Here is a 20830-nt window from a genome sequence, read left to right as displayed (position 1 = left end):
TGCATTAAATGAACAAAAATGGCCAGTTTATTCACTGGAACAGTTATGCATTACACTGTAATTTTAATTGGAACATAAAGATGTAAGAATCAGTATATTGGCTTCTTTAATTATTTTCTTCAGCACTAGAGTGTTTTTCCCAACCATTTGACTGCATGATCATATTACACATGTACAAGCACAGACTTTATGAATCCCTCACAAGGCATTAATCTAGGATTGTCTACAAGGACAAGGAAGGGTTAACATGGGAATTACTTCAATTTTAAAAACAAATGATGCATTTTTGGAAACAAGAATTATTTAACTTTTTTTGCTTTTAGCATAAAGTAGCAACAAGAAGAGTTTCCAATATTCAGTCTTTAGCAAATGAACATATATACTTTTATATTCTTCACCATCTAGAAACACTCCATCATTTAACCCCAAGAAGGCAGGACAACATAATGTCAGTTCAGCATGGGAGTAGCTGAGTTATTACAGCAGTAAACATACAGTATACAAATCTGTGTTTGTCACAAACTCCACCAATGTTAAAACTCTTTTGAAAGGAACACAGCAATCTGTATGGTTCGTTAGATACAGAACATCATGCAAATGGAAACATTCAATAGAATACAAAAGTCACAAAACATCAGGTTTTTTTTTTTAAATTGTTTACAAAGGATCAAGTTAGTTAACCCTTTAACAGTCAAACCACAGGGCTGAAAATCAATAGGGCAATAACTAATGAAATGGATTAATTTACCCACTGGCATAGCACACATAGCCATATCTGTGAACAGGAGAAAAAAAAAGCTAGATTACTCTTATTTCTTCTTCATAGCTGATAACACAACAACTCAGCTAGCAAGCCAGTCTACTTGAAACTTTTCTCAATCGCTTGTGTTTACTGAGTTCCAAAATATTCTTGAAATCCAATAACCATATAATCAATAAAAACTTTTAAACTCAGTTTACTAATGCTGAGAAAAAACATACACACTTCACGCTTTCTTTTACAGCAAACCATGATAATCAAGACAAATACAGAGCTTCGGAGAAAGACATTTTTGAAAGACAAGACGCTATCACCCAGAGTCTGCCTGCACATCAACTCCAATTATGGAATACAGGATTTTTCCTTTACCTTTTGTCACTTTGTCACTTGGTTGCCATTAAATCTCATGAAGGGGATTCTCAAGAACTCCACAGGAAACAGATTAAAATCCAATACGGATTTAAGCCATGCACCTCAGAATGAAAGATACAGACTCTCTGTGATAGCCCTCTCGCCTTTCTAGCAGGAGGACTATGCAAATTGCACAAGAAATAAGAATTTTCTAGCTTAGTTATGGATATGGAAAAGCTACACGATGTTCAGAATCTCATGCATGCATTTTACATTGCATATTTAGATGCATTTGTGCCTGAAGGCGAAAGGCAATTGCTCTTTTTTTTCTTTTCCGCAGGATGCTTGATTATATTAAAAAAAAACCCTTAATGGCTAAAAAAAGTCTGGATATTGTATATCCCTTTCAGACTCACTGCACACACAGCAAAGGAAAACTGAAGAAAAGTGATGACTGGAATTTTTAAAGAGGTAACTATAGCAATCATCATACTTCAAAGGTAAAACATCAGTGCCTGCCATTCTCAAACGAAGATTTCCGAAGTACAAAAGGAAGGAATTTACTGTAACCTCAGTGGATACGCATCTTCCGCCAAAGAAAGGAACAGACCTCAGAAGGGCTGATAAAATCTATACCTTACGACGACTATCAACCCGGCTATAGGGGAATTGGTAACACAACTACTGACTTTGGCATTGCACGCTGAACGGTGAGGTTGGTATCAAAATAAGGGCCCAGACTCGTGGATGTTGTCCCCAGTGTGATGAGGACGGGGTCATATTTTGCTAACAGCTGACTTAAATGATCATGAGCAGCCTTCATAGGTGAGGTCGTATTTCATAAGTGAGGTTATATTTCATAACATATTCTCCGTTCTGTTCACACTTAAATATGGCAAATGGCTTAAACAAGGTCACAATTTTTTTAAAATAAAAAATAAACTGAAAGTCATCTTGGCATTAAAACTTGCAGCGTTACCTTAATTACAGTTTCATTCTATGAACCCTACTGTATAGCTACGGTTACATGAATTTACTGTGAAAAATGTGGATGGAGAAAGCACAGAGATGCCAACCTGTCAATCAGATAATTCGGAAAGAATATCACTATTGCCTCCATCTAGAAGGCAGAAACTTCTATACAATTAGCATGAAAAATGGTAATATTTCCTCTTTCTGTAAAACCTCCATTTGTCTTCGGACTGATAGAAAATATATATTTTCCATACTATTACATTTTACAATGCATTTATTAACCTTTTTCTCCCCCTTTATTGAAATTATTTTTTTCTTTTCTTTTTTTCCCCACATATTTCCTATAAACTGAATTTCCAAAAGTGGATCGTTTCACTGAACAAGGAATATTTTTTCACTACATCAGAAAATAAAACGCAAACCAAAATGCCCCAGAACTGAATAGACTATTCCAAATCCAAAGAAATTTCAAGGCCATCATAGAGAATGAAAGCCGCATTTCAGATACGAAAGTTGGAGCAGGTTTTGAATTGCTTCTTTACTGTGTAGGACACGTTTCGTCCTCTCTGAGTATAATCGAACATTACAAAATATACGTATTAGATTTTTCTTAATCTTTAAAAATCAGAGTATATATCAACACATCATAAATTAATTTTAAACGGGCAAAATATAATATTTTGCAAACATTTAAAAAACAGGCTTTTGTTTCTGCTTTTGTCTGCATGTAAATATTTCCTACAAAATCTCTCACAAAGTTGTGTTATCAATCACTGTATAATAAAGAAGAGTTTATCATCTCAAGTTCAAGATCTATATTTTATTTTGTACTGGTTAACTGACAAAAGTTGTCCCAGGGACCTACACAGTTTTATAACTTACAATGCGATAACTACAGCCATTTGTACATTTAAGTTGGTTTGTTTCTAGTTTTCTTACATTTCCAACACTGAAGTTCTATTACATATAAAAAAATGTAAATTGAAAACTTCGAAATGAAGAATTTAAAGCTTAAGAGAATAAAAAATTTAATAAACCCACTTATTTCTATAAAATGGGGCAAGAATTTCTATATCTGTTTCTATGCTGTTTCATAACCCTTAATCGCACGGACATGCCAGTACAATGTTTCGATTTCCCAAAGTTGCTTTGCAAATCACAACTGGAAACAAATATGTTTCCAAACAACTGTTCCGATACAACATTTTTTCCAATAAATTTGTATCTGTATAGAAAGTAAATGTATTTCACTGAATTTCTGTTTAACTTAAATTCAGGGAAAATGCATTTGATTTGCATACGGAAATAGGAAAAACTATTCCAAGTGCAGCCTGCAGTAACTGTATTCAAAGTGCAATGCAAATTCTTTTTCTTTTTAACAATATACAGCAGCTGTCTTTGTTGGATGCAGACGTGGCCACTGTGCGATATTCATACACCAGTCTGACAAGGTCAGGAGTTATGAGGTGCTTTCTGAAGGCAGCATTTGCCTCCGACATAATGTCGTTGTTTTTAAAAAATAAAAATCACGATAGCAGCTAATCTCAGTGTCAGACATTACGATAGAGCTGAACAAGGTTTCACTTGAGTTCTCTATGACAAGACAACACGTAGGTTGAGTATGATACTGAACAGCGATGTAAACGTGTGAGAGAAGAATCATGCGAACTGCATGGAAACCGAAGTCGAAACATTGCCGGGTGTCGTCTATTTGATCTGATCAGAATTGGAGATCAGTTTGTTCCTCTTTTCTCCACCTCTGACTCTGAATGTTTTGTTACAATAGCTCAGCTGCTTTGCCAAGGTTACATGACATACATTGTTGATGACAGAGAGTTATTTCTATTTACAGCACCTTTGTTACTGGTACTATGGTAATAATGATTTGTTAGGCACACTGAGTGGTCACCGATTCTTTCCTCTGCTGATGTTCCGCGTATCGTAACATTTGGTAAGCACTGTTACTAACAGAAGACTGACTTCATTTTCTCAGATTCAGGCAAAATATGAAAGAATTATTCCAACCACACCTGCAGCAATTTGTTTTCCCCCAGCTGCTCTGTACCTTAGGCTGTTCTGTGGTTCCTGCTTGTAGGTCATACGGATGCTGCAGAGAAGGAATAAAGACATATGGAAATATCTAAGCCTTTCTTCTGTAAATTAATTAAGGCCACCTGACAAAGCAACAGTTACCAACAAGTAGGTAGGCAGGCAGTACTGCAGACTTCTTTTTCGAGCTGCTGACCAGAGGGGAAGCCCATAGATGCTGAACCATGACCCCCTACTTAGCCTCTTGCCTTGCTGTCAGGTACTGTGCAAAATAAATTCCCCTCTCCTTGATTTTGTTCTGAACCTCACTACTTTTGTTAAGAAAAAAAACCTAGACGTACTCAGCTTTTACAGGAAAGAATCTTTAACTAGGAACACTGTGCACTGTTGCGATAGAGTCTGCGTAGCGTAGATCACCTGAGTATTTGTCATAAACTGACATGAGCTAAGGTTCTGTGTCTGTTGATTTTTGGCAAGGAAAAAAATGCACTACAGCAAAGTCCTACAAACTCTGATCCACACGGTTAACCCTACCTGCGTGAGTTCTTTCACCACAGAATACTTCACACGAAATGCATACGACTGCGCCATTCACACTAGCCTTTCACAGTAAGGCCTCGAGCTAGTATCCTGAATGTGGGAGTGGGAAGAAAGAATGTTTTCAATTAGCACACAGCATTTTACTTGTTTTAGATGTTCTTTCTCAGATACCAAATAGAAAGTAACCCCAAAGAACAGCACCAATTCATCTACTTGTCTGAAATGCAAAAATATAATTACAATGCAAGCAAACAACTGAGAACAAATCAATACATCATCCTTTCATCTCCTTCTTAGGCTTAATAATTATCTTTCAGTGAAGAGCTAGAACAAAATCAGAAGCTAATGCAATAGGAATTAAAAAAACAAGTGCATAAACAATATCAGTGCAGCAGCAAAATATACAGTCATTGTTAACATTCCAATTCAACCCATTTCCAACATTTTTGTGCAATAAAAATTGGCCATATGCTGGCCAATGCAACAAGCCTCTTTTTAATATTAACACAGTCATTCTTCACTTAAGCTATTTCTGCTTTTTAAAAAAAAAAAAAAATTAAATCAATTAAATACAACTCTCACCAAAAAAAGAAGAGACTGTATTTTATAAACACAAAATTCTGGTGCAAATAAAGTAAGAAATAAATATCACACCCTTAATGACAAAAGGAAATTCGAACTGGTTCCTATGGCTGAACTTAGAGAATGTGAGGGTAGGATTTGTGTAACATACTTTTCTTAATATTGGCTTAAGTCTCTCATCATTTCAGAGGTAAAGCCAAGCAGCTGGGAGGAACATTTTTGTCGAGATGTTAAATTCCACTACACTTTAGTTGTGATAGCAAAGTTTGAATACAATCAGAGGAACCATAAAAAGTCTTCTTGATAGGTTGGGGCTCTGTGCTTTGTGTTCTTCTTCTCAACCTTCCCTCAGTCGCCAGAGCAGGGGACAGGAATCCAGACTTGTCAACGCAGCAACAAGGCAGGATGGTCTACCCGCTTGCTGGGAACAACCCCAACCTTTGTTGCGTGAACTCCACTCCATTTGCATTTTCTCTTACGCTGCATATGAAGACTAGGGGTAAGGAGGAGGCTTAGAGAGACAGTTGAGAGGGGCACACTGAGAGCTGGAATGTGGCTGCTCTTCTGGGAGAGCATTAGGACTGAAAATTAAAAAGAAGAGAGAAAGAGCGCTTAAAATACACGGCGAAGTTTTTAAATGCACATAAATAGTACAGGGCTGGAAATGAACTTTAAAAGGGGATTAAGTCTCTTCTCTCAATCTGTATTCTCAGATACACAGTATATGTAAAGAAAACCCTCAGTGCAGGCACATTCAGTGACACCTGGATGCATACGTGAAGCGGCACGGATATCCTGCTTGCCCGTTCACCTACACAATTGCTGTGTCCGTGCTCTGATGAAAAACGCTGTGTGGAGAAGTGAATGCATGTGTGAAATGGGGGAGCAAATCTGAAGGACGAAGTACAGGCGCCATCTTTATGTGAGCATTAAAGATTTTCTATCTGCAACTTATTAATTGTTTGAAATGAAGGACAGCGCCAGTCTGGAAATCAGGTTTCATCACTTTGTGAAAACATTATCTCTTAACTGAATGTGACCTATTTACTAGTAAATCCATACAAATATGGTGTAGCCTTCCTCGTCAGGCAACATAAGCATTACATATTTTGTAATTAACACTTCCGGAGGGTGGGGGGGGGGTGTGTTCTCTTTTCTTTTGCTTTTGTGCTGTTCAAATCCTCTTCAGTTCTCTCACATACTTTTGTCATTTGATTGTTTCTCACGTACGTTTTGCCTGATAACAGCATTCACCCGTTGAACCTCTTAAGTGTGCATTTACAGCGTACGCTGTCATAGAGTGCCGAGAGGTCTGAACTAGTTTCCAGCAAACCCGGTGGGGCTGGAGTAGCACTACAAAGAGAAGGGGCAGGTAACACAGACATGGCCCACCTCTCGGTGCAGAGTTCCAGGGTGCTCCTGCTAGAAAAGCTTTGGGAAATCAGGTTTCAGGAAATCAGGAAATCATTTCAAGGCGGCTCAGCAGTCTACGCTACACTGCAGTAGGCACTGTGGGCACAGCTTAAGCGAGCCCCGTGTGATTCCTCAGCCTTGGCCTGTGCTGTTTTAAAAAGGGTGAACTTCAACTCCTCTTGCCGATGTCAAGCTAAGTGACAGCCATTAAACTTAGAAGGAAAGCATGCGGCAAAACAAGATACCAAAATAGAATGCCAGTAAATGCAATTTATTTTAAAAACCACAAAAACCTAATCCACTTCTGTAACTGCTCTGGGAAGAGGTTTTTTTCCTAATGCTTCAAATGTTCTACAGTCTTGAAGTTACTCCAACCTCAACAGTGAGATATATGATGAAGCACAATCATTTATGTCCCTGTCTTCAAGAAAATTTGCGTTTTCCTTCTTTAGAAGCCATGCTGTTACACATTATCTCTGCAGCACAGACTATTGGAGTGTTGGCTGAAGGAATGCAATTAGTCTATTGCTGGAAATGAATCAATTTGAAATGCCAGAGGTATTTGAAAATCTGCCACTGGAAATGCCAGCGGTACTGAAAATGTCTGTAGTTCCACATATAGCATTTGCTTAGGGATACAACGAAATAACATTGCACTTGCTTGAAGACAGAAACAAGTGTGCACCATCACCATTAAGAAAGTAGATGGCAATGTCCACATTTTCAAATCAGAGAAGCCTAGGAGACTATGCCAACAAATCCACAGGTATTACAGCTCAGCAGGAGATACAGTGCTTGCACCTCTGGGTTTATTTGAAGGTCATAGACTTGCATAGCTTAAGTTAGATTCTGTTTCACATTAATGCTCCTGAAGACGAGTTTCCTGATTGCAAAATGGCTGGTGAGAGTGGGTTACAGAAGCTCGGGAGCTCACAAGCTTTGTTTCGTGCTCAGCTGTCTGAATCGGTCAGTGCCAAAGTGTTTAGTGCTATGGACTATGACTCTTCAGTTTACATATAGATTTAGTCTAACCTTAAGCACCTAGGCATAAATATTTAATCTAAAATATTTTCTTCAAGATTAGTAGTTAGACTTGTTTAATCAAACACTCTGAGAAGACATCAAGCCTGTCTCCTCTAAGTAATTCTTTCAACGGCTGTAACTATCCTTTTCTTCTGTCATACTCTGCCACACGCAGATACAGCATCTAAAGAGGGATCTGAGTGAGATCTTTGCCTACGCCACTCAAATCAGTTTGTGTCAGGGGTGACTGCAGATGGACCCAAGAGGTCCGCATTTACTCTCAAACTTATCCACTCATCAAGAGCCAGCTCCTGGCTTCAGCACCTCCTAAGTTTTCAAGATAGGCTTAGGAGCAGCACTAGTCTTAAGTCCTTCAGAGAAAGAAAAGTGAATTAGAACTTTAACAGCACATTTGGGGAATCCAAAGGAGGAGTTGGCCATGTTACCCTACAAAGACTGCCTTGCTCTCCTCCCTTGCTACCCCATTTCTTTTTCCAAAGGACTTCTGCAATTGTCAGAGAGGAACAAAAACTCGACCAACATTTTCCTTGCTCATTAGCAGAGATGTGTTTGTCTTTTGGGGCTTCCTTCCCAGCTTTCAAAATAAGCAACACAAGATGTTTGTGCTCTGAGGGAGAGGACTGGTGAGGAAAGAGCCATAGTTAAGGCTAGTTATGAACAGCAATGGCCTGAAAAAGGACCTCTTTGAGACACATGAGGTTCTCCTCTACACAAACATACACAACCGTAATAATGCTTTGGCATGACCTTCAGTACAAAGTCAGCCCTGACTGCAAATACGGCAATACAAACTATCCCAGACTAAGCTCAGATTAGGAAGTGCTGTGCTTAGAATTACATTCGTATTCTCTTCATGGGAATTTGGTGTTGCTTCTCACTTTGAAATACAAGCGCACTTCTACGCACAGAAGAAATATAAAATTTTGTCTCACCAATCCCCTTTCAATCAATAATAAATATTAGGGGTATTAGGAAGAGGAAAAAAATTACAAGGTTATCAGGCACCTTTGCAGCAACACGTATAAACGCATCACTTGCAGTCCCAGCAGATTCGAATCTTTTCCTAAAACTCTACTATTTTACCACCCTGTCTTCAGAAACACGATACAACCAGTTCATTAATGCAGATTACCATAGCAGTATATAAACAAAAATTACATCCGGATCAGCAAGTGACACATGGCATGCAGTGTGCTTTTTATGGCAGTGTAGGTGATGGTGGCAGCAGGTCCTGGAGCTGAGCTATCAGGCACATTGACAGCCACGGGCAGCAGAGGATGGCAGGTGAGATCAGTAACACAAAGCAATAGAGAGACATGGAAGAACCTGAAACTGTTAACTATTAACTCAGAATAAGGAAGAACATTGTTACACTCCCCCCATGGGATACATGCGGCTTTTAAAACATCTGTTTTTAACATACTTTTTTGTAAACCTCTCTTTAAATACTGGTATCATTTGGGGATCTATTCATTCAGTTGAAGAACGAAGTCTGTGTCATTTTTCGTGTTAGTATTATTGTCTGCTTTTAAGCAGCTCTTTTTTTTCCCCCCAGCACTCAAAATGCTAATCATGTATTTCTAAAATCAATTGGAAAATAGCATGCAAAGCCCTTCGGTGTTAGTAAGTACTCTGTTCTTTGTCTTAAAGATGCCATTCGCATGCAATATTGTCTGGCATTGATTGTAACTGTAACAAATCAGCAATGGAAAATATAAAAAGACCAGTGATATTTTCAGAATGCAACAATTTTGCACGCAGTAATATTTTGCCTTATTTTTAATTTCCTATTATATATGAAATAAAAGCATTATTTCTTATTAAAAATTAGCATTGATTTCACTTGCAGTATCAGGTTTTGGGGGTTTGTTTTCATTCATAGATAACTTGGGTCTAGAGTTTGGCCTCTAATATAGAAAAGGAGGTTTTCACTGCATTCAACAGAAACCTGAACACAATTCAAAGACAGACACAATCTATCTAATTTTGGCTGATGCCAATATTTTAGTCTTCTGCAGTACAGTCCACCAGACAGGTAGCTACAGATGCTAGGAAGGGAGAACATCATCCAGTAATTTTCAGATTGGGTTGCTTGCCCTGGACCTAGAAATTGAGGTGGTACATGGAAGGCAGAGCAAGACTTTCATGCCTTGTTGCATCACTTTACTTAGAAAATCTCTTAAGAAAAGTTCTCACAGATTCTCCAGATCAAGTTCCAGTTGAAATATGCAAACTTAAACAAAAAGACAGACAGATGTATAGCTAAATAAATTGACTAGATGTGTCCTGAATTTTCATTTGGCTTGAAACTGTTCACAGCTTTTCCAGTGAGGTTCACCAAAGCCTATGCACTGGAATCACAATTACTAGAAAATCAGAGCTACGCAAGTCCCACTTAAAATTCAGTACAGATATGGATGAGGGAAAACTCATGTATTTGATCTTAGAGTTCAGAGTGAACCTATCCGTGTTATGGTCAGGCATATTAACTAGTTTGAACACGATTAGACATATTGCAGGATGCAGAAAACATCTGTGTGAATTACAAATCTTAACAAGCTATTGTTTAATGCTGGGTGAAATGCCACTGAGAGGTCACAATACTGCAAAAGTAATGCTAGAGACTTAAAAAACAAGCAGCATACTTTTCTCTTAAAATGAGTGACTTCGGGGCTGGGCAGAGCTTTAATCTGCCTCATTTTTCAGCACCGTGTGATTGAAAGCATATGTGCCATAACAGCAGGGACTGTCAGAGGATGAGGACGGGCAGTACATGCTCCCGTCTTCCTCCTCTAGTGGATTTAGAAAATCTGAACCTTATTAAGTCTAACTAGTTCTTTAAAAGCCTTCAGTTTTTATTCCAGATTTCAGTTGCTTTATTTAAAGCACTCGGTAACTCCTGACATCATGCCGACTTGCATTAAATCTGTTGTTACACTTCACTCTTTATGAGACTGTGCAGCTATGTGGCTGAGACAAGCAACAGTGTAAATATATGAAAAATAGTGTGTTGTTTTCACTTCGCCAGAAGAGTATCAGTTGAAAAATCATTTGAAAGTCAACAGTTCAGCTAAATACATGGTGTGTTGTTTGTGGGATGACTGATCTGAATTTTTTAAAAATATGAACCATCTTTTTAATTATCATTATTTTTTCCCCATATACCAGAGTTTTGGTTTGGAAACATGGCAAGAAAGTCCTCCTGAACAACACTTCCAGGTCTGGTTGTAGCTAGTGAGGTCCTTCCTAACTGAGGCAAAATTCAGGGACAAACCAGAAAACCCTGAGACTCTCCTCATCCCTTTCTGTGGGTTTGTTTGCAAGGTACAAGGTAATGCTTGCAGACAAACGTATAGCAGTAGTAAATCAGGCAGGTATTCCACTCTGAGATGAATTTTTGAAATTGCAGGAGCAAATATTTGTTAGTATTTAGAGAGGGGTGGTAGTAGGGCACATTCTCCCCCAGGAGAGCTCTGGAAGGAACAGAACAGGCTTTGGTTTTATGATGGTAAATTAAATAGGGTTAAAATAAGACTTCTGTGTATCCAAAGCACCTAGTGATATTCTCAAATTGTTGTAACATCTAAAATACAGCAGAAATCACTTCACAGGGATTTTAAGGATTTTAAATGGAACTAGTAACTTTTTTTCAGTGTGCTGTAAAACTCCAAACTGCAAACCAGTAAGTGGTACTTAGCAACTATAATGAGCTTTCACCAACTTCTCAGTAAAATTTTCATAATACCCATACATAGTAAGGAAGTTAATAATACTTCCACTTTATAGGCAGTAAGAGAGAGGCACAAACCAAGCGTCCGTTCCGAGGCTACTGGGAGACCTCCTGCGCCTCGCCGAATTAGCGCTCAGCAGAGCCTGATGTGCAGCCTGAAAGCTGCACCGCGGCCATTCCCCAGTGGGCATCACTGCAGGCTTCCGCACACGCAGAGTTCAGTGCTGCGTGGGAAATAGCTTCATTACATGTAGGGCTACAGATCGACTTGGTCGCTACAGATCCGGCTAAGGTCTGAAAATAATGTAACCTATTTCAAATGAGAGTATAGGCAGAAGTGAATATATGCACAGAATACACCGTGAACAGATAAAGCAAAGTATTGTAATCTCTTTTTGCTTTGGTCTGTTCTTGTGCCTTGATTAACTCAACTGACTCAGAAGCGTGATTTAGCCTTTGCACCACCTGTGAGCAAGGACACCAGGACTTTACTTTTAACAACAAGATTAAGAACTGACTGTGGTGAGTCAGAGTTTCCAGGTCAGGGAGAGCTTTCTGAAATGCGTCTGCTAAAATCTCACAAATGCCTTTAAAATACCACCTTACAAAAAGGGAAGCCTACTCCTACCCCTAAAATTAAACATCCTCTATTTATGTAAATTTATCTAGCGACAAAATAAAATCACTATTATTTTGGCATCATTGGGAAATTGTCTGCATAAAAAGCCCAAATGAGGACGGCGAGATCCAACTTTGCATTCTTTTCCATATTTTTACAGGGATATAAGTACGTGCATGCCGTGATTTACATTCGTACTGTCACTGCAGAAAATATCACTGCTCCTCAAGTCGTTAGAAGTTTGCTGTTAGTGACGGAGTGTAGTGAAGAGCTTTTGTATAAGGAAGAGGAAGGGAGGTGCAGACGTACATGCAGCTGTGTGCAAAGAGAAAAGTTAGTTAAGTTTACCTGACAGTCTGGCAATCTGGCCCCCTGGCTAGTTGTGAGCCGTGTGGCGGTATGGAGGCAGCAGGCTGCTGACAATCTACAAGAAACTGATAAATTAGACATATATACAGAGAGATTACAGGGCAAGGGGTTAGTAACAGTAGTACACAGGCTACGCATCTGATGGAAAGATTTAGTGAGGAATGTGTTCTTGGTTCCTTATCTGACAGAAACACCTTTTTTCTGATAGCTGTTGCCTTTTTTTCTTTTCAGAAGCATCTGTGGAGACATTTTTTGTTTGTCTTCCCTTACAATAATGGGCTGTATTCAGGATCTGCATTTAGACCTTGTACTTCTCATTCTTCTGCTGGTGAAGAAGTTGTTTTGCTTACATCTAATATAAAAAGTGTCAATAAAGCTACTCAAAATTTCTCCAGAGAACTTACATCCATATAACAACAATTACAGATGCCATCTCATTATGGCCTTCGAGAAAAAGCTTTCAAGGTGGTCTTCACAATTTCTAAATATTGCTCATGAGATTGTTTTTGATAGGGAAAAGGGATAACTTGATACAGTTGTTTTTTACTGTTTTGTTGAGATTATTTTGTCAATTCTCTGCCAAAGCAGTTCCCACATTAATCACTTGCAAAGCTGTGTTCTAGTGCTTAATTTATTAAATAACAGTAAAGCCAAATAATCCTTGGTTGCAATGGTTTTACTGTGGCATTTGGAATATGAAGACAGCTTTAAACTCAATAATATTTGTGAGACTTCATGAAAGTAGTTGGGCAAGACAACCCTGCTTTCTACCTCACTAGTTTCTACCAAGATTTCCGGATCTCAAGATCTGATCATTTTCCCTGCAGCAGTCTGGCCTTTCATTCCACTGCCTGCGTGATTCGGATTGTCAGACAACGGAGTCATCAGGGTCCTCTTGAACATTAAAATCTATGGGTGAAATTGTGACCACCTAGAAAGCTACTGGAGATTACTTTTTGTCTCCAGCAGGGTTTGCAGACCTATCATCCTCTCTGACTGCTTCAACCTGTTTCTCAACCTGACTCTTCAGCAGAAGGGAGTTACTTTCCCCTGAACCTTAAAAATGAGATGACTAGACTTTACGTACTTGGAAATAATTTGATTTTTTTTTTTTTTTTCTTCAGTTGGCTGCTACTTACAGCTCAACACCAGTAATTTCTCTTTACAATGTGGATGTTTTCCAAAACCCACTTCTATTCTTTGTCTCAATCAAGTGGAAGAACATGCAAGTAATTTGCTGTCAAGAGTCTTGAAATGACATTAGGTACAATGCAGAGCAACACACCTTCCTAGCAACACTGAGCATCATAGCCAGACATTTCCTTTTCACACAAAACCCCAGAGCCTTCTCCCTACTTCCTACAAAGATCTGTGCTGACCTCCAGTGGGTGGAAGCAAGTGTACCCAAATCACTAGTTTCTTCACACTTCAGCTAGGAGAGGGTTTTGGACCAATTTTCAAGTGCACAGGTATCTACATCAGAAAAATACATGCACAGTTTGTGCTGACACCATTGCGTCAGGAAGCAGAAATGGAATAAGAAAGGATACTGTGCCATTCTTTCATTTGCCACGATAACCACTATAGTCCTCAGTACGTCTTGTAGCAGAGAAGTGCAAGAGCTTGCAATGTATTTGAGCCACAAATAGAAGGGTCTGTCACTTCAGGACAAAGCTCAATTTAAAAAAAGAGGTGCCTGAGGGGGATAGACAGAGCAGGCTAACTGCAAAGAAGAAATGACTGTCAAAAATAAAAAAAAATAATAAAAATTAACGTCGTCTTCTAAAAAAAAAAAAAACCTACCTTGCAGAAGTCCAAAGCAAAGTCATCCCTGACATCTTATAGATGGTAGTCAGCGAGAAAAGGAATACAGAACAGAATGCTATGATGTGATGAAAAGGTGCAGACGGGTTTCAAAAATACAGAAGAAATTGTTCTGACAGGCTTTTCCAGAACAATGCAAATGCCTGATTTATGATCCTATTCTAATATCTCAAACATCCTGCAAACATTTTATGATGCCTCTTCATCTGCTACATTTGGCAGAACGCGTGAATAGAGCGCCAGATTCTGTAAGCATTATGAAACCTGGATAAATAAGTACTCGATGTGAGCAAACTCCCTCGACTTCACATGAAGCAACAGTTCTACCTGGCGTCAGCAATGCTCACGCAACCTGGCTCACACTCACTTACATCAGTCCAATATCTGGTGATCCACAGGACTTCAGATGGCTGAATCGCTCTCCTACATCCTTCAGGAGTGAAGTTTTTGAGGATTACGCTAGGAAAGAGCTAAGCTGAATGCACATGGCTTACTTATACGCGTTTCAGATTCAAAGGAGCTCTTATCGACTTACGTCCAAGTAGCTGTGTCAGAGCTAAACTTTATTCCTTCTATATTTAATCCTTTTTAAATATTTTGGAGGGTTTATAACCCTATTCTCTAATGCCAGACAGTTTATACACAATGTAATAAGAAGTAATTTTAACGGTGAAAACTGGAAGACAGCATTTGGTCCTTCCCTTCTACTAAGGAACAACTGCCTCTATCAAGTGAATGTTTGTTTCTTTCTGAAATACTCTGTTGCAGGTTAAAAGTTTCAAAGATGCCTTTACTGATTGTGTGGTCAACCTCACATACCCTAAAGACAAGGAAAAGACGACATGCTCTCTTTTACTAAAAAATAAAAACAAATTAAAAAAAAAATTAAAAATCATGTTGGAGGAAGCCCGTTCCCATCATTTTTCAAATCTCAGGGAGCATCAGTCAGGCTACAGAGTGAAAAGACAGTTTGCTATTTATGTAGAAGACACCTGGGGAAAAGACACAGATTAAACTTTCTGGTGTGTCTTCAGAGAACACCATCAACAAAATGATTAATAAAGTTATTAAATACAGATTATCTCTTTTCTCTGTCTTCTCCAGCTGCTGTGAGGAAATAAACTACTGGGGGCAGGGGATGGGTTAGCCAATCTCTTAAGAACCCTTTTACAATTCTATGAACATAAACCAAAGAAATGAAGTTCAGTGACCATTTCAACCACAAATGGCAGAGAACGGCTACTGCACACAAAAATGCATATGCCAGTTTTCACTGAATTCAGCAGGAGTTGAGTCCGTACTGAGTCCTGTGGCAGTATCAGGCAACGTACACCACCACATCTGTTGAAGCTTTGGGGCTTGACTCGTACGATTTGTTAGGCCTGTTCCCATTTCCCAGTTCTTAACATTTTAGCCATTTGCTGGCAATGGTGGTGTAAAGGGCTCAGAGATTTCCTCTCTCTCAGATTAGCCAGTGCTGCTTTTCCTTTGGAATCTAATGCCCAGTCCTAATCAGGCTAATCAGCTCCTGATACAAGAGCATTAAAAATACCACGCTCGGAGAAGCTACATCTGCTCGTATGAGGACTGAATGTGCTGCTATAAATTATCTGCCGAGAGCAAATCTCACAAAAAAGTACTTTCCTGTGCTTCCCTTTGGCTCAGCCACAAAAACAATGCTTTTCCCTCATGTCACAAGGTGTCCTCTGCCCTCCAGTCTGTGAACTGGGTGACTCCAATCAACACAGGCCTGCTTAACTGGGATATTAGCATCCAAGGGATGGGCATGCCTTCTGTTGACATCAGCAATGTCCTCAGTGAAAAATCTCCGCACAAGCACTTTCAATCCCATCTGCTGAGGACCAAGCACGCTGCAATGGAACATTTCAGCACATTCTGACACTCAGTAAATTACTAATCTCTACACAGAGCTGTCAAAGACCGAGACTAGTAAGAATCCCCAGATAAGCAGTGGGGATGCTGTGAATGAGTAACTGATACATAACATACTTTTAACTGCGTCTAGTTCAATTAATCAACGGAGAGCTTTTTTCTTTTATCTGAAAGGGGAAAATTGAGAGTCAAACAACAACAACACAATCCAACACTTTTACAGGTACTGTTACATATTAGGTATTTCTGATATGAAAAACATTGGGAAAAATATGATCTTGATAAAAGAAGAGCTCTCAAGAAATGCTTACAACAAAATGTGAGATTGAGGCTTTTTCAGTGTTTTAAAACAAACTCTCCTTAGCACCCCACTGACCACTGCAAGCCAACAGAAAGTCCTTCTTTCCTAGCTAAAAGATTTCGTGCAATATCACTTTGTGTCATGCTACCCAATGTCAATCGAAGTTGGTTCATCAAGTTTGAGGAATTTGATAGCATGCCTATGAAGATGCTACTGACAATTTACTCGAAAAGAGAAGCTGTAATGAATTGTTTTCTTCCCCGAGATGTCAATTTAATGGGAAAGAATGAACGGTTAATAGGATGAGTCAAAAGTATTGGGCAAAGAACAAATCAGTAGCCTTCTAGTTGTGCAGAAGCAGAAACATGCTGCATTACACAGCAAGTCCTACAAAGACAAGAAAAAAAAAATCAATCATTTCTATTCAAAGGTGAGGAATCAGTAAAACTTCCAAACACAAAAGACAAATGTGAAATATTAAGAAGAATGGGGCAGAGGGTACTAAAACACTTGCCCACCTTGCTGAGTTGAGAATTGTAGAGATGCTTTGAAAGTGTAATCTGACAGGATGAGAAACGTCCCAAAACTGTTTATGTCTAGGGAGGACAGGGACATAAGTTTATACCGTTATTTGACTAGCTGGTTTCACTTATAATTTATCGCTGTTTTTCTAACAAGTGCCAAGAACACTTTGATCTTCTTCAAGGCCAAGAGGAACTTTGAGTGGTAATGGTTATCGCAAAGAACAGGTGGTGAGAGGACAGCTGTGGCTTACCTTAGGAAAAAAGCACGAACAATGGTACGGGTCAAAGATTAGAAGAGTCTCTGCCTTATCCTGCTTCCAGGGTCAGTGTGGGTCTGGAAATAGCACAGTTACCTCTGCCCTGTGTACAGCCTCAGCTGGTCAGTCTGCCAGCTGCAAGCTGGGTGGCAGCTTTGTGCTTCTGCAGGCCATCCCAGAAGGAGAGGACTACAGTGGAGCAACCACACAGGGCCTGGCCGGCCTTATTGACCCCGGCTCTCTCAGAGCAGGATTGACTTGGGTTGTCCTGGCCTGGGAATAAAACAAGCAGTGCAGGGGGACTGAGCCATGGGACTGAGCCATTGCACAGCTCCGCAAGAGCCACCCCTGTTCTGGCAGGGCTAGCACGCAGGCAGCCTAATAAACTTCACCAGGTGCAAGTTAGCTCCTGCACAGACGTTTTCCAGTACCCAGATTTTATGGCTTTTCCCACTATCTGAGTTTTACCTCTGTTCCCATTAAACTGAATAACGGATCATTGAATGGAGATAGATAAATTTATCAACCATGTATCAGTGTTGGCTTACTTGAAGGTTGAGCTAATCTATTGTGAAATTCCTTTGTCAAGCCTTGCAAATATCCAGCTAACTCATATCTTAAGGTTGCTATTCAGAGAAACTTGGTGTCTTAGATTATTGTTGGTTGGAGATGTTTCAATAACAATGAATTCTTCCACTATTTATTTCTTAGTCCTCTCAAAAATTATTTGAGGAATAAAGGTTAAGAGATTTGAGCATGCTGCTGAAGTCACACAGAGAGCTGAAGGCATCAGCAATATCTACATACTGCACTAAGGTGTGATAGGCCAGCAGTAGGAGGCATCTAAAATCCTCATCTCCCATCATCTCCACATGTCCACCCTTTTCCTTGCCTGGGAATGGCCTGGGAATGTCCCACTGTCTTTTTTACACGTCCAAGCTTCTGACACAGGCCTCCTCCTGCTCCTCCTCCTCTCAGATCTTTACCTTCAGGACAAGGTCAGACAGAATAAACATAAGAGAGACTTCTGGTAAATGCTTCTCAGGAGTAAAAACAGGTGATTGAGGTTACTGGAACAGGTAGGGTTATTTAAATGCTATTTTCTTATAGCATTTGGAGAAATGCTATCTGTCTTGGCAATTTCCACAAACCAACTCATGGAGCATCACTATCTGACACATAACACAGGCACAGTTTAGTAGGTCACGTCATGTCAAGTTTCTTGGCTGCGTTCTAGTGAGTTATTTCATCTATACAACAGCTACACTATATGGAGTGTTTTTTCCCTTTATTTCCTTATTTTGCATGACTTGATTTCTGCTTTCTTTTTAGACCTGACTTAGCCCCAACCTAGAGAGCTGTTCCCCCATCAGTCCATGTGCTTCAGTGGTAATGTGACTGATAGCTCAAAATATAGTGAAAAAACTATATCCGAACCTTGCTGTTTGCTGTAGCTCATGTTAAGAATAGGGTTTTTTTTTAAATAAATAATACCTAGTCACTAGCAAAATTAGTGAAATGCATTTTTCTACAGTTACAAAGAACATTAAGAGGTTTCTTGTCAGCTCTGCATGCTTTTTCAAACTTTCTATAACATGACGTATTTATGTTATTTCTCAAATGGTTTCTGTGAATGCTTTAAATAATTCCTCATTAAATCCACTGAGAAGCTAAATAATGGGTTAGTAAAATAGCAGAAATGGAAATGATAGAAGCTGAAAACATGTATTCAGTTCCTTTCTTTTATATACAGTTCATAAAAAGCACATTTAGAAAGGTCTGATGATTCATGAAATACTTACTAAAAGACACACACTGTAAACATTTCAGAATGGGAAAGGTCTTAAAAATACAGAAATCATCACACTTCTGTCTTGTTCGTTACTCATCTTTCATGGAAACGTAAGTGTCTAGGATACATTTCAGATGGCCACAAATACGTCCAAGCCAAAAATACTTGTACTATTTTACGGGTAAAGAAGGGCCCGATCCAAAACTTGAAGTCAGTGGGAACCGTAACTTTAGTAGGCTTTGGAAGAAACAACATAGGCTACAACTTTAAGCTTTCATAGCCCTAAAAAATGCAGATAGGGAGATACTTACAATTAGGGATACTAGTCTTGATTAAAGAAATGCTGGTGAGCTCACTCCATACATCACAACCTCCCAAGGAACTGCTCTATTAGAGAGCTAAAATGTCAGCATGTCTAATTTAAACAGAGGCTCACTTCAGCTTTGCCTATTTTATGAGATGAGAAGCACAATATTGAATATTCCTGTATATTTGATGGTAAAAATAAGTATTGAAACCACATTAAACCTTGTCATAAAAGAAAGTAAAGATGGATGGCTTTTGTTACCAACATTTTCAAGAGATTTCAATAGCTGTTTTAGTTAATCAATAACACTGGAATCCAAAGCCCAAAACTTTCACAGAAAGCAATAAATATCTGGTAACACGCCTTAAAGGTACAATGTGTCACCTGCATACCTGTTCAATTAGAAACAACGAGAAGTCTAAGATTTTACAGGAGAACATCAACAAATGATGCTAATATTAAACATTCCATTCAGCAATTATATCATAACTTAGATATATAGAGAAAAATGTCAATAACCTTTTGATGAAAATATACAGCAGTAAGGCATGGATATCACTGCAATCTTTTTTTTCTTCCTTTTTTTTTTTTTCTAATTCTTTAACAAACAGATTGGGTCTTCTATTAGAAATAGGTTTTATTTCAGAACTGCTTTCTTTATACAGTGAAATATACAAATAGAAATTAAACTAAACTTGTAGAACTGCAGTGAATTCATGCCATAACAGCTAAATTATATTGATCAGCATGAAATGTATGGTTCTGGTCTCATCAGTGATAACTGGAAAGTTAAGAGCAAGAGAGGAAAAGCATAGAGCAAAAAGGTCCTAATTCACAGTGGCACCAAGAGGTAAAAGTACATTTACCCAGCTGACTTCTTCATCAGTTACAGCCAACTAATGTCCTTGGCAAGGATACTGTTCTTCAAATTCAAAACGGCCTCCACAAGGACAACGTACCATGCTTGAAATGGTATAAATATGTAATGCTCATTAAGCGTAGTTAAATGAGCATATCAGATGCAGGACATGGCCCCAAGAGCAGGAAGACATACACATGTATCTGTATATATGCACTAATATCGCTCATTAAACAATGAACACATATATACACAAATATGGCATGTTTACAAAACCCACAGAAAAATAGAACAATGCAGAACAAAAAGTGGACACAGACAGTAAGTCAATAATAGCTGAATTATCCTTTTTGTGAAGAGCATCGTGTTTAGGTAAAAAAGGCTACACTTGATTTCAAAAAACCCTCCTAAAACCACATAAAATCCTTTTTTCACAGAGAGCAGAGAGAGATTAGGCCAATACCGCCCGAGCCTTGCAATAGCCAGCAGCCTGCCTGATTACACAAGCTCAGAGACATCTTGCAGGTACAGGATCACCATCCACACAAGTACGTTCTCGGTAAATAAAAATACGACACATTCATAGCCAAGGACTCAGAAGGATCATCCACGGATCTCTTATTAGGTAAGAGGCAATTTGC

General features: G+C 38.9%; 1 protein-coding gene across 4 annotated transcripts in view; it reads right to left on the bottom strand.

Annotated features, from left to right (window-relative positions):
- BICD1 (BICD cargo adaptor 1) overlaps positions 1 to 20830 on the bottom strand; it is a 185132-nt gene continuing 164302 nt past the window's right edge. For 2 of the 4 annotated variants that reach the window (XM_063319371.1, XM_063319388.1), the window contains 2 exons: positions 12412 to 12487; positions 1 to 5838 (listed from right to left, as the gene is read on the bottom strand). In XM_063319371.1, coding sequence (XP_063175441.1) covers positions 5751 to 5838; positions 12412 to 12487 — 164 coding nt within the window. In that variant the 3' untranslated portion in view covers positions 1 to 5750. Of the gene's footprint in view, positions 5839 to 12411; positions 12498 to 20830 lie in introns of all 4 variants that reach the window. The other 2 variants (XM_063319379.1, XM_063319397.1) reach the window with 2 other exon arrangements.

The sequence above is a fragment of the Chroicocephalus ridibundus genome, chromosome 1 (genome assembly GCF_963924245.1).
Source record: "Chroicocephalus ridibundus chromosome 1, bChrRid1.1, whole genome shotgun sequence".
Taxonomy (NCBI): domain Eukaryota; kingdom Metazoa; phylum Chordata; class Aves; order Charadriiformes; family Laridae; genus Chroicocephalus; species Chroicocephalus ridibundus.
Note: the sequence above shows the minus strand (reverse complement) of the source record. Positions and strands in the feature narration are given on the sequence as shown.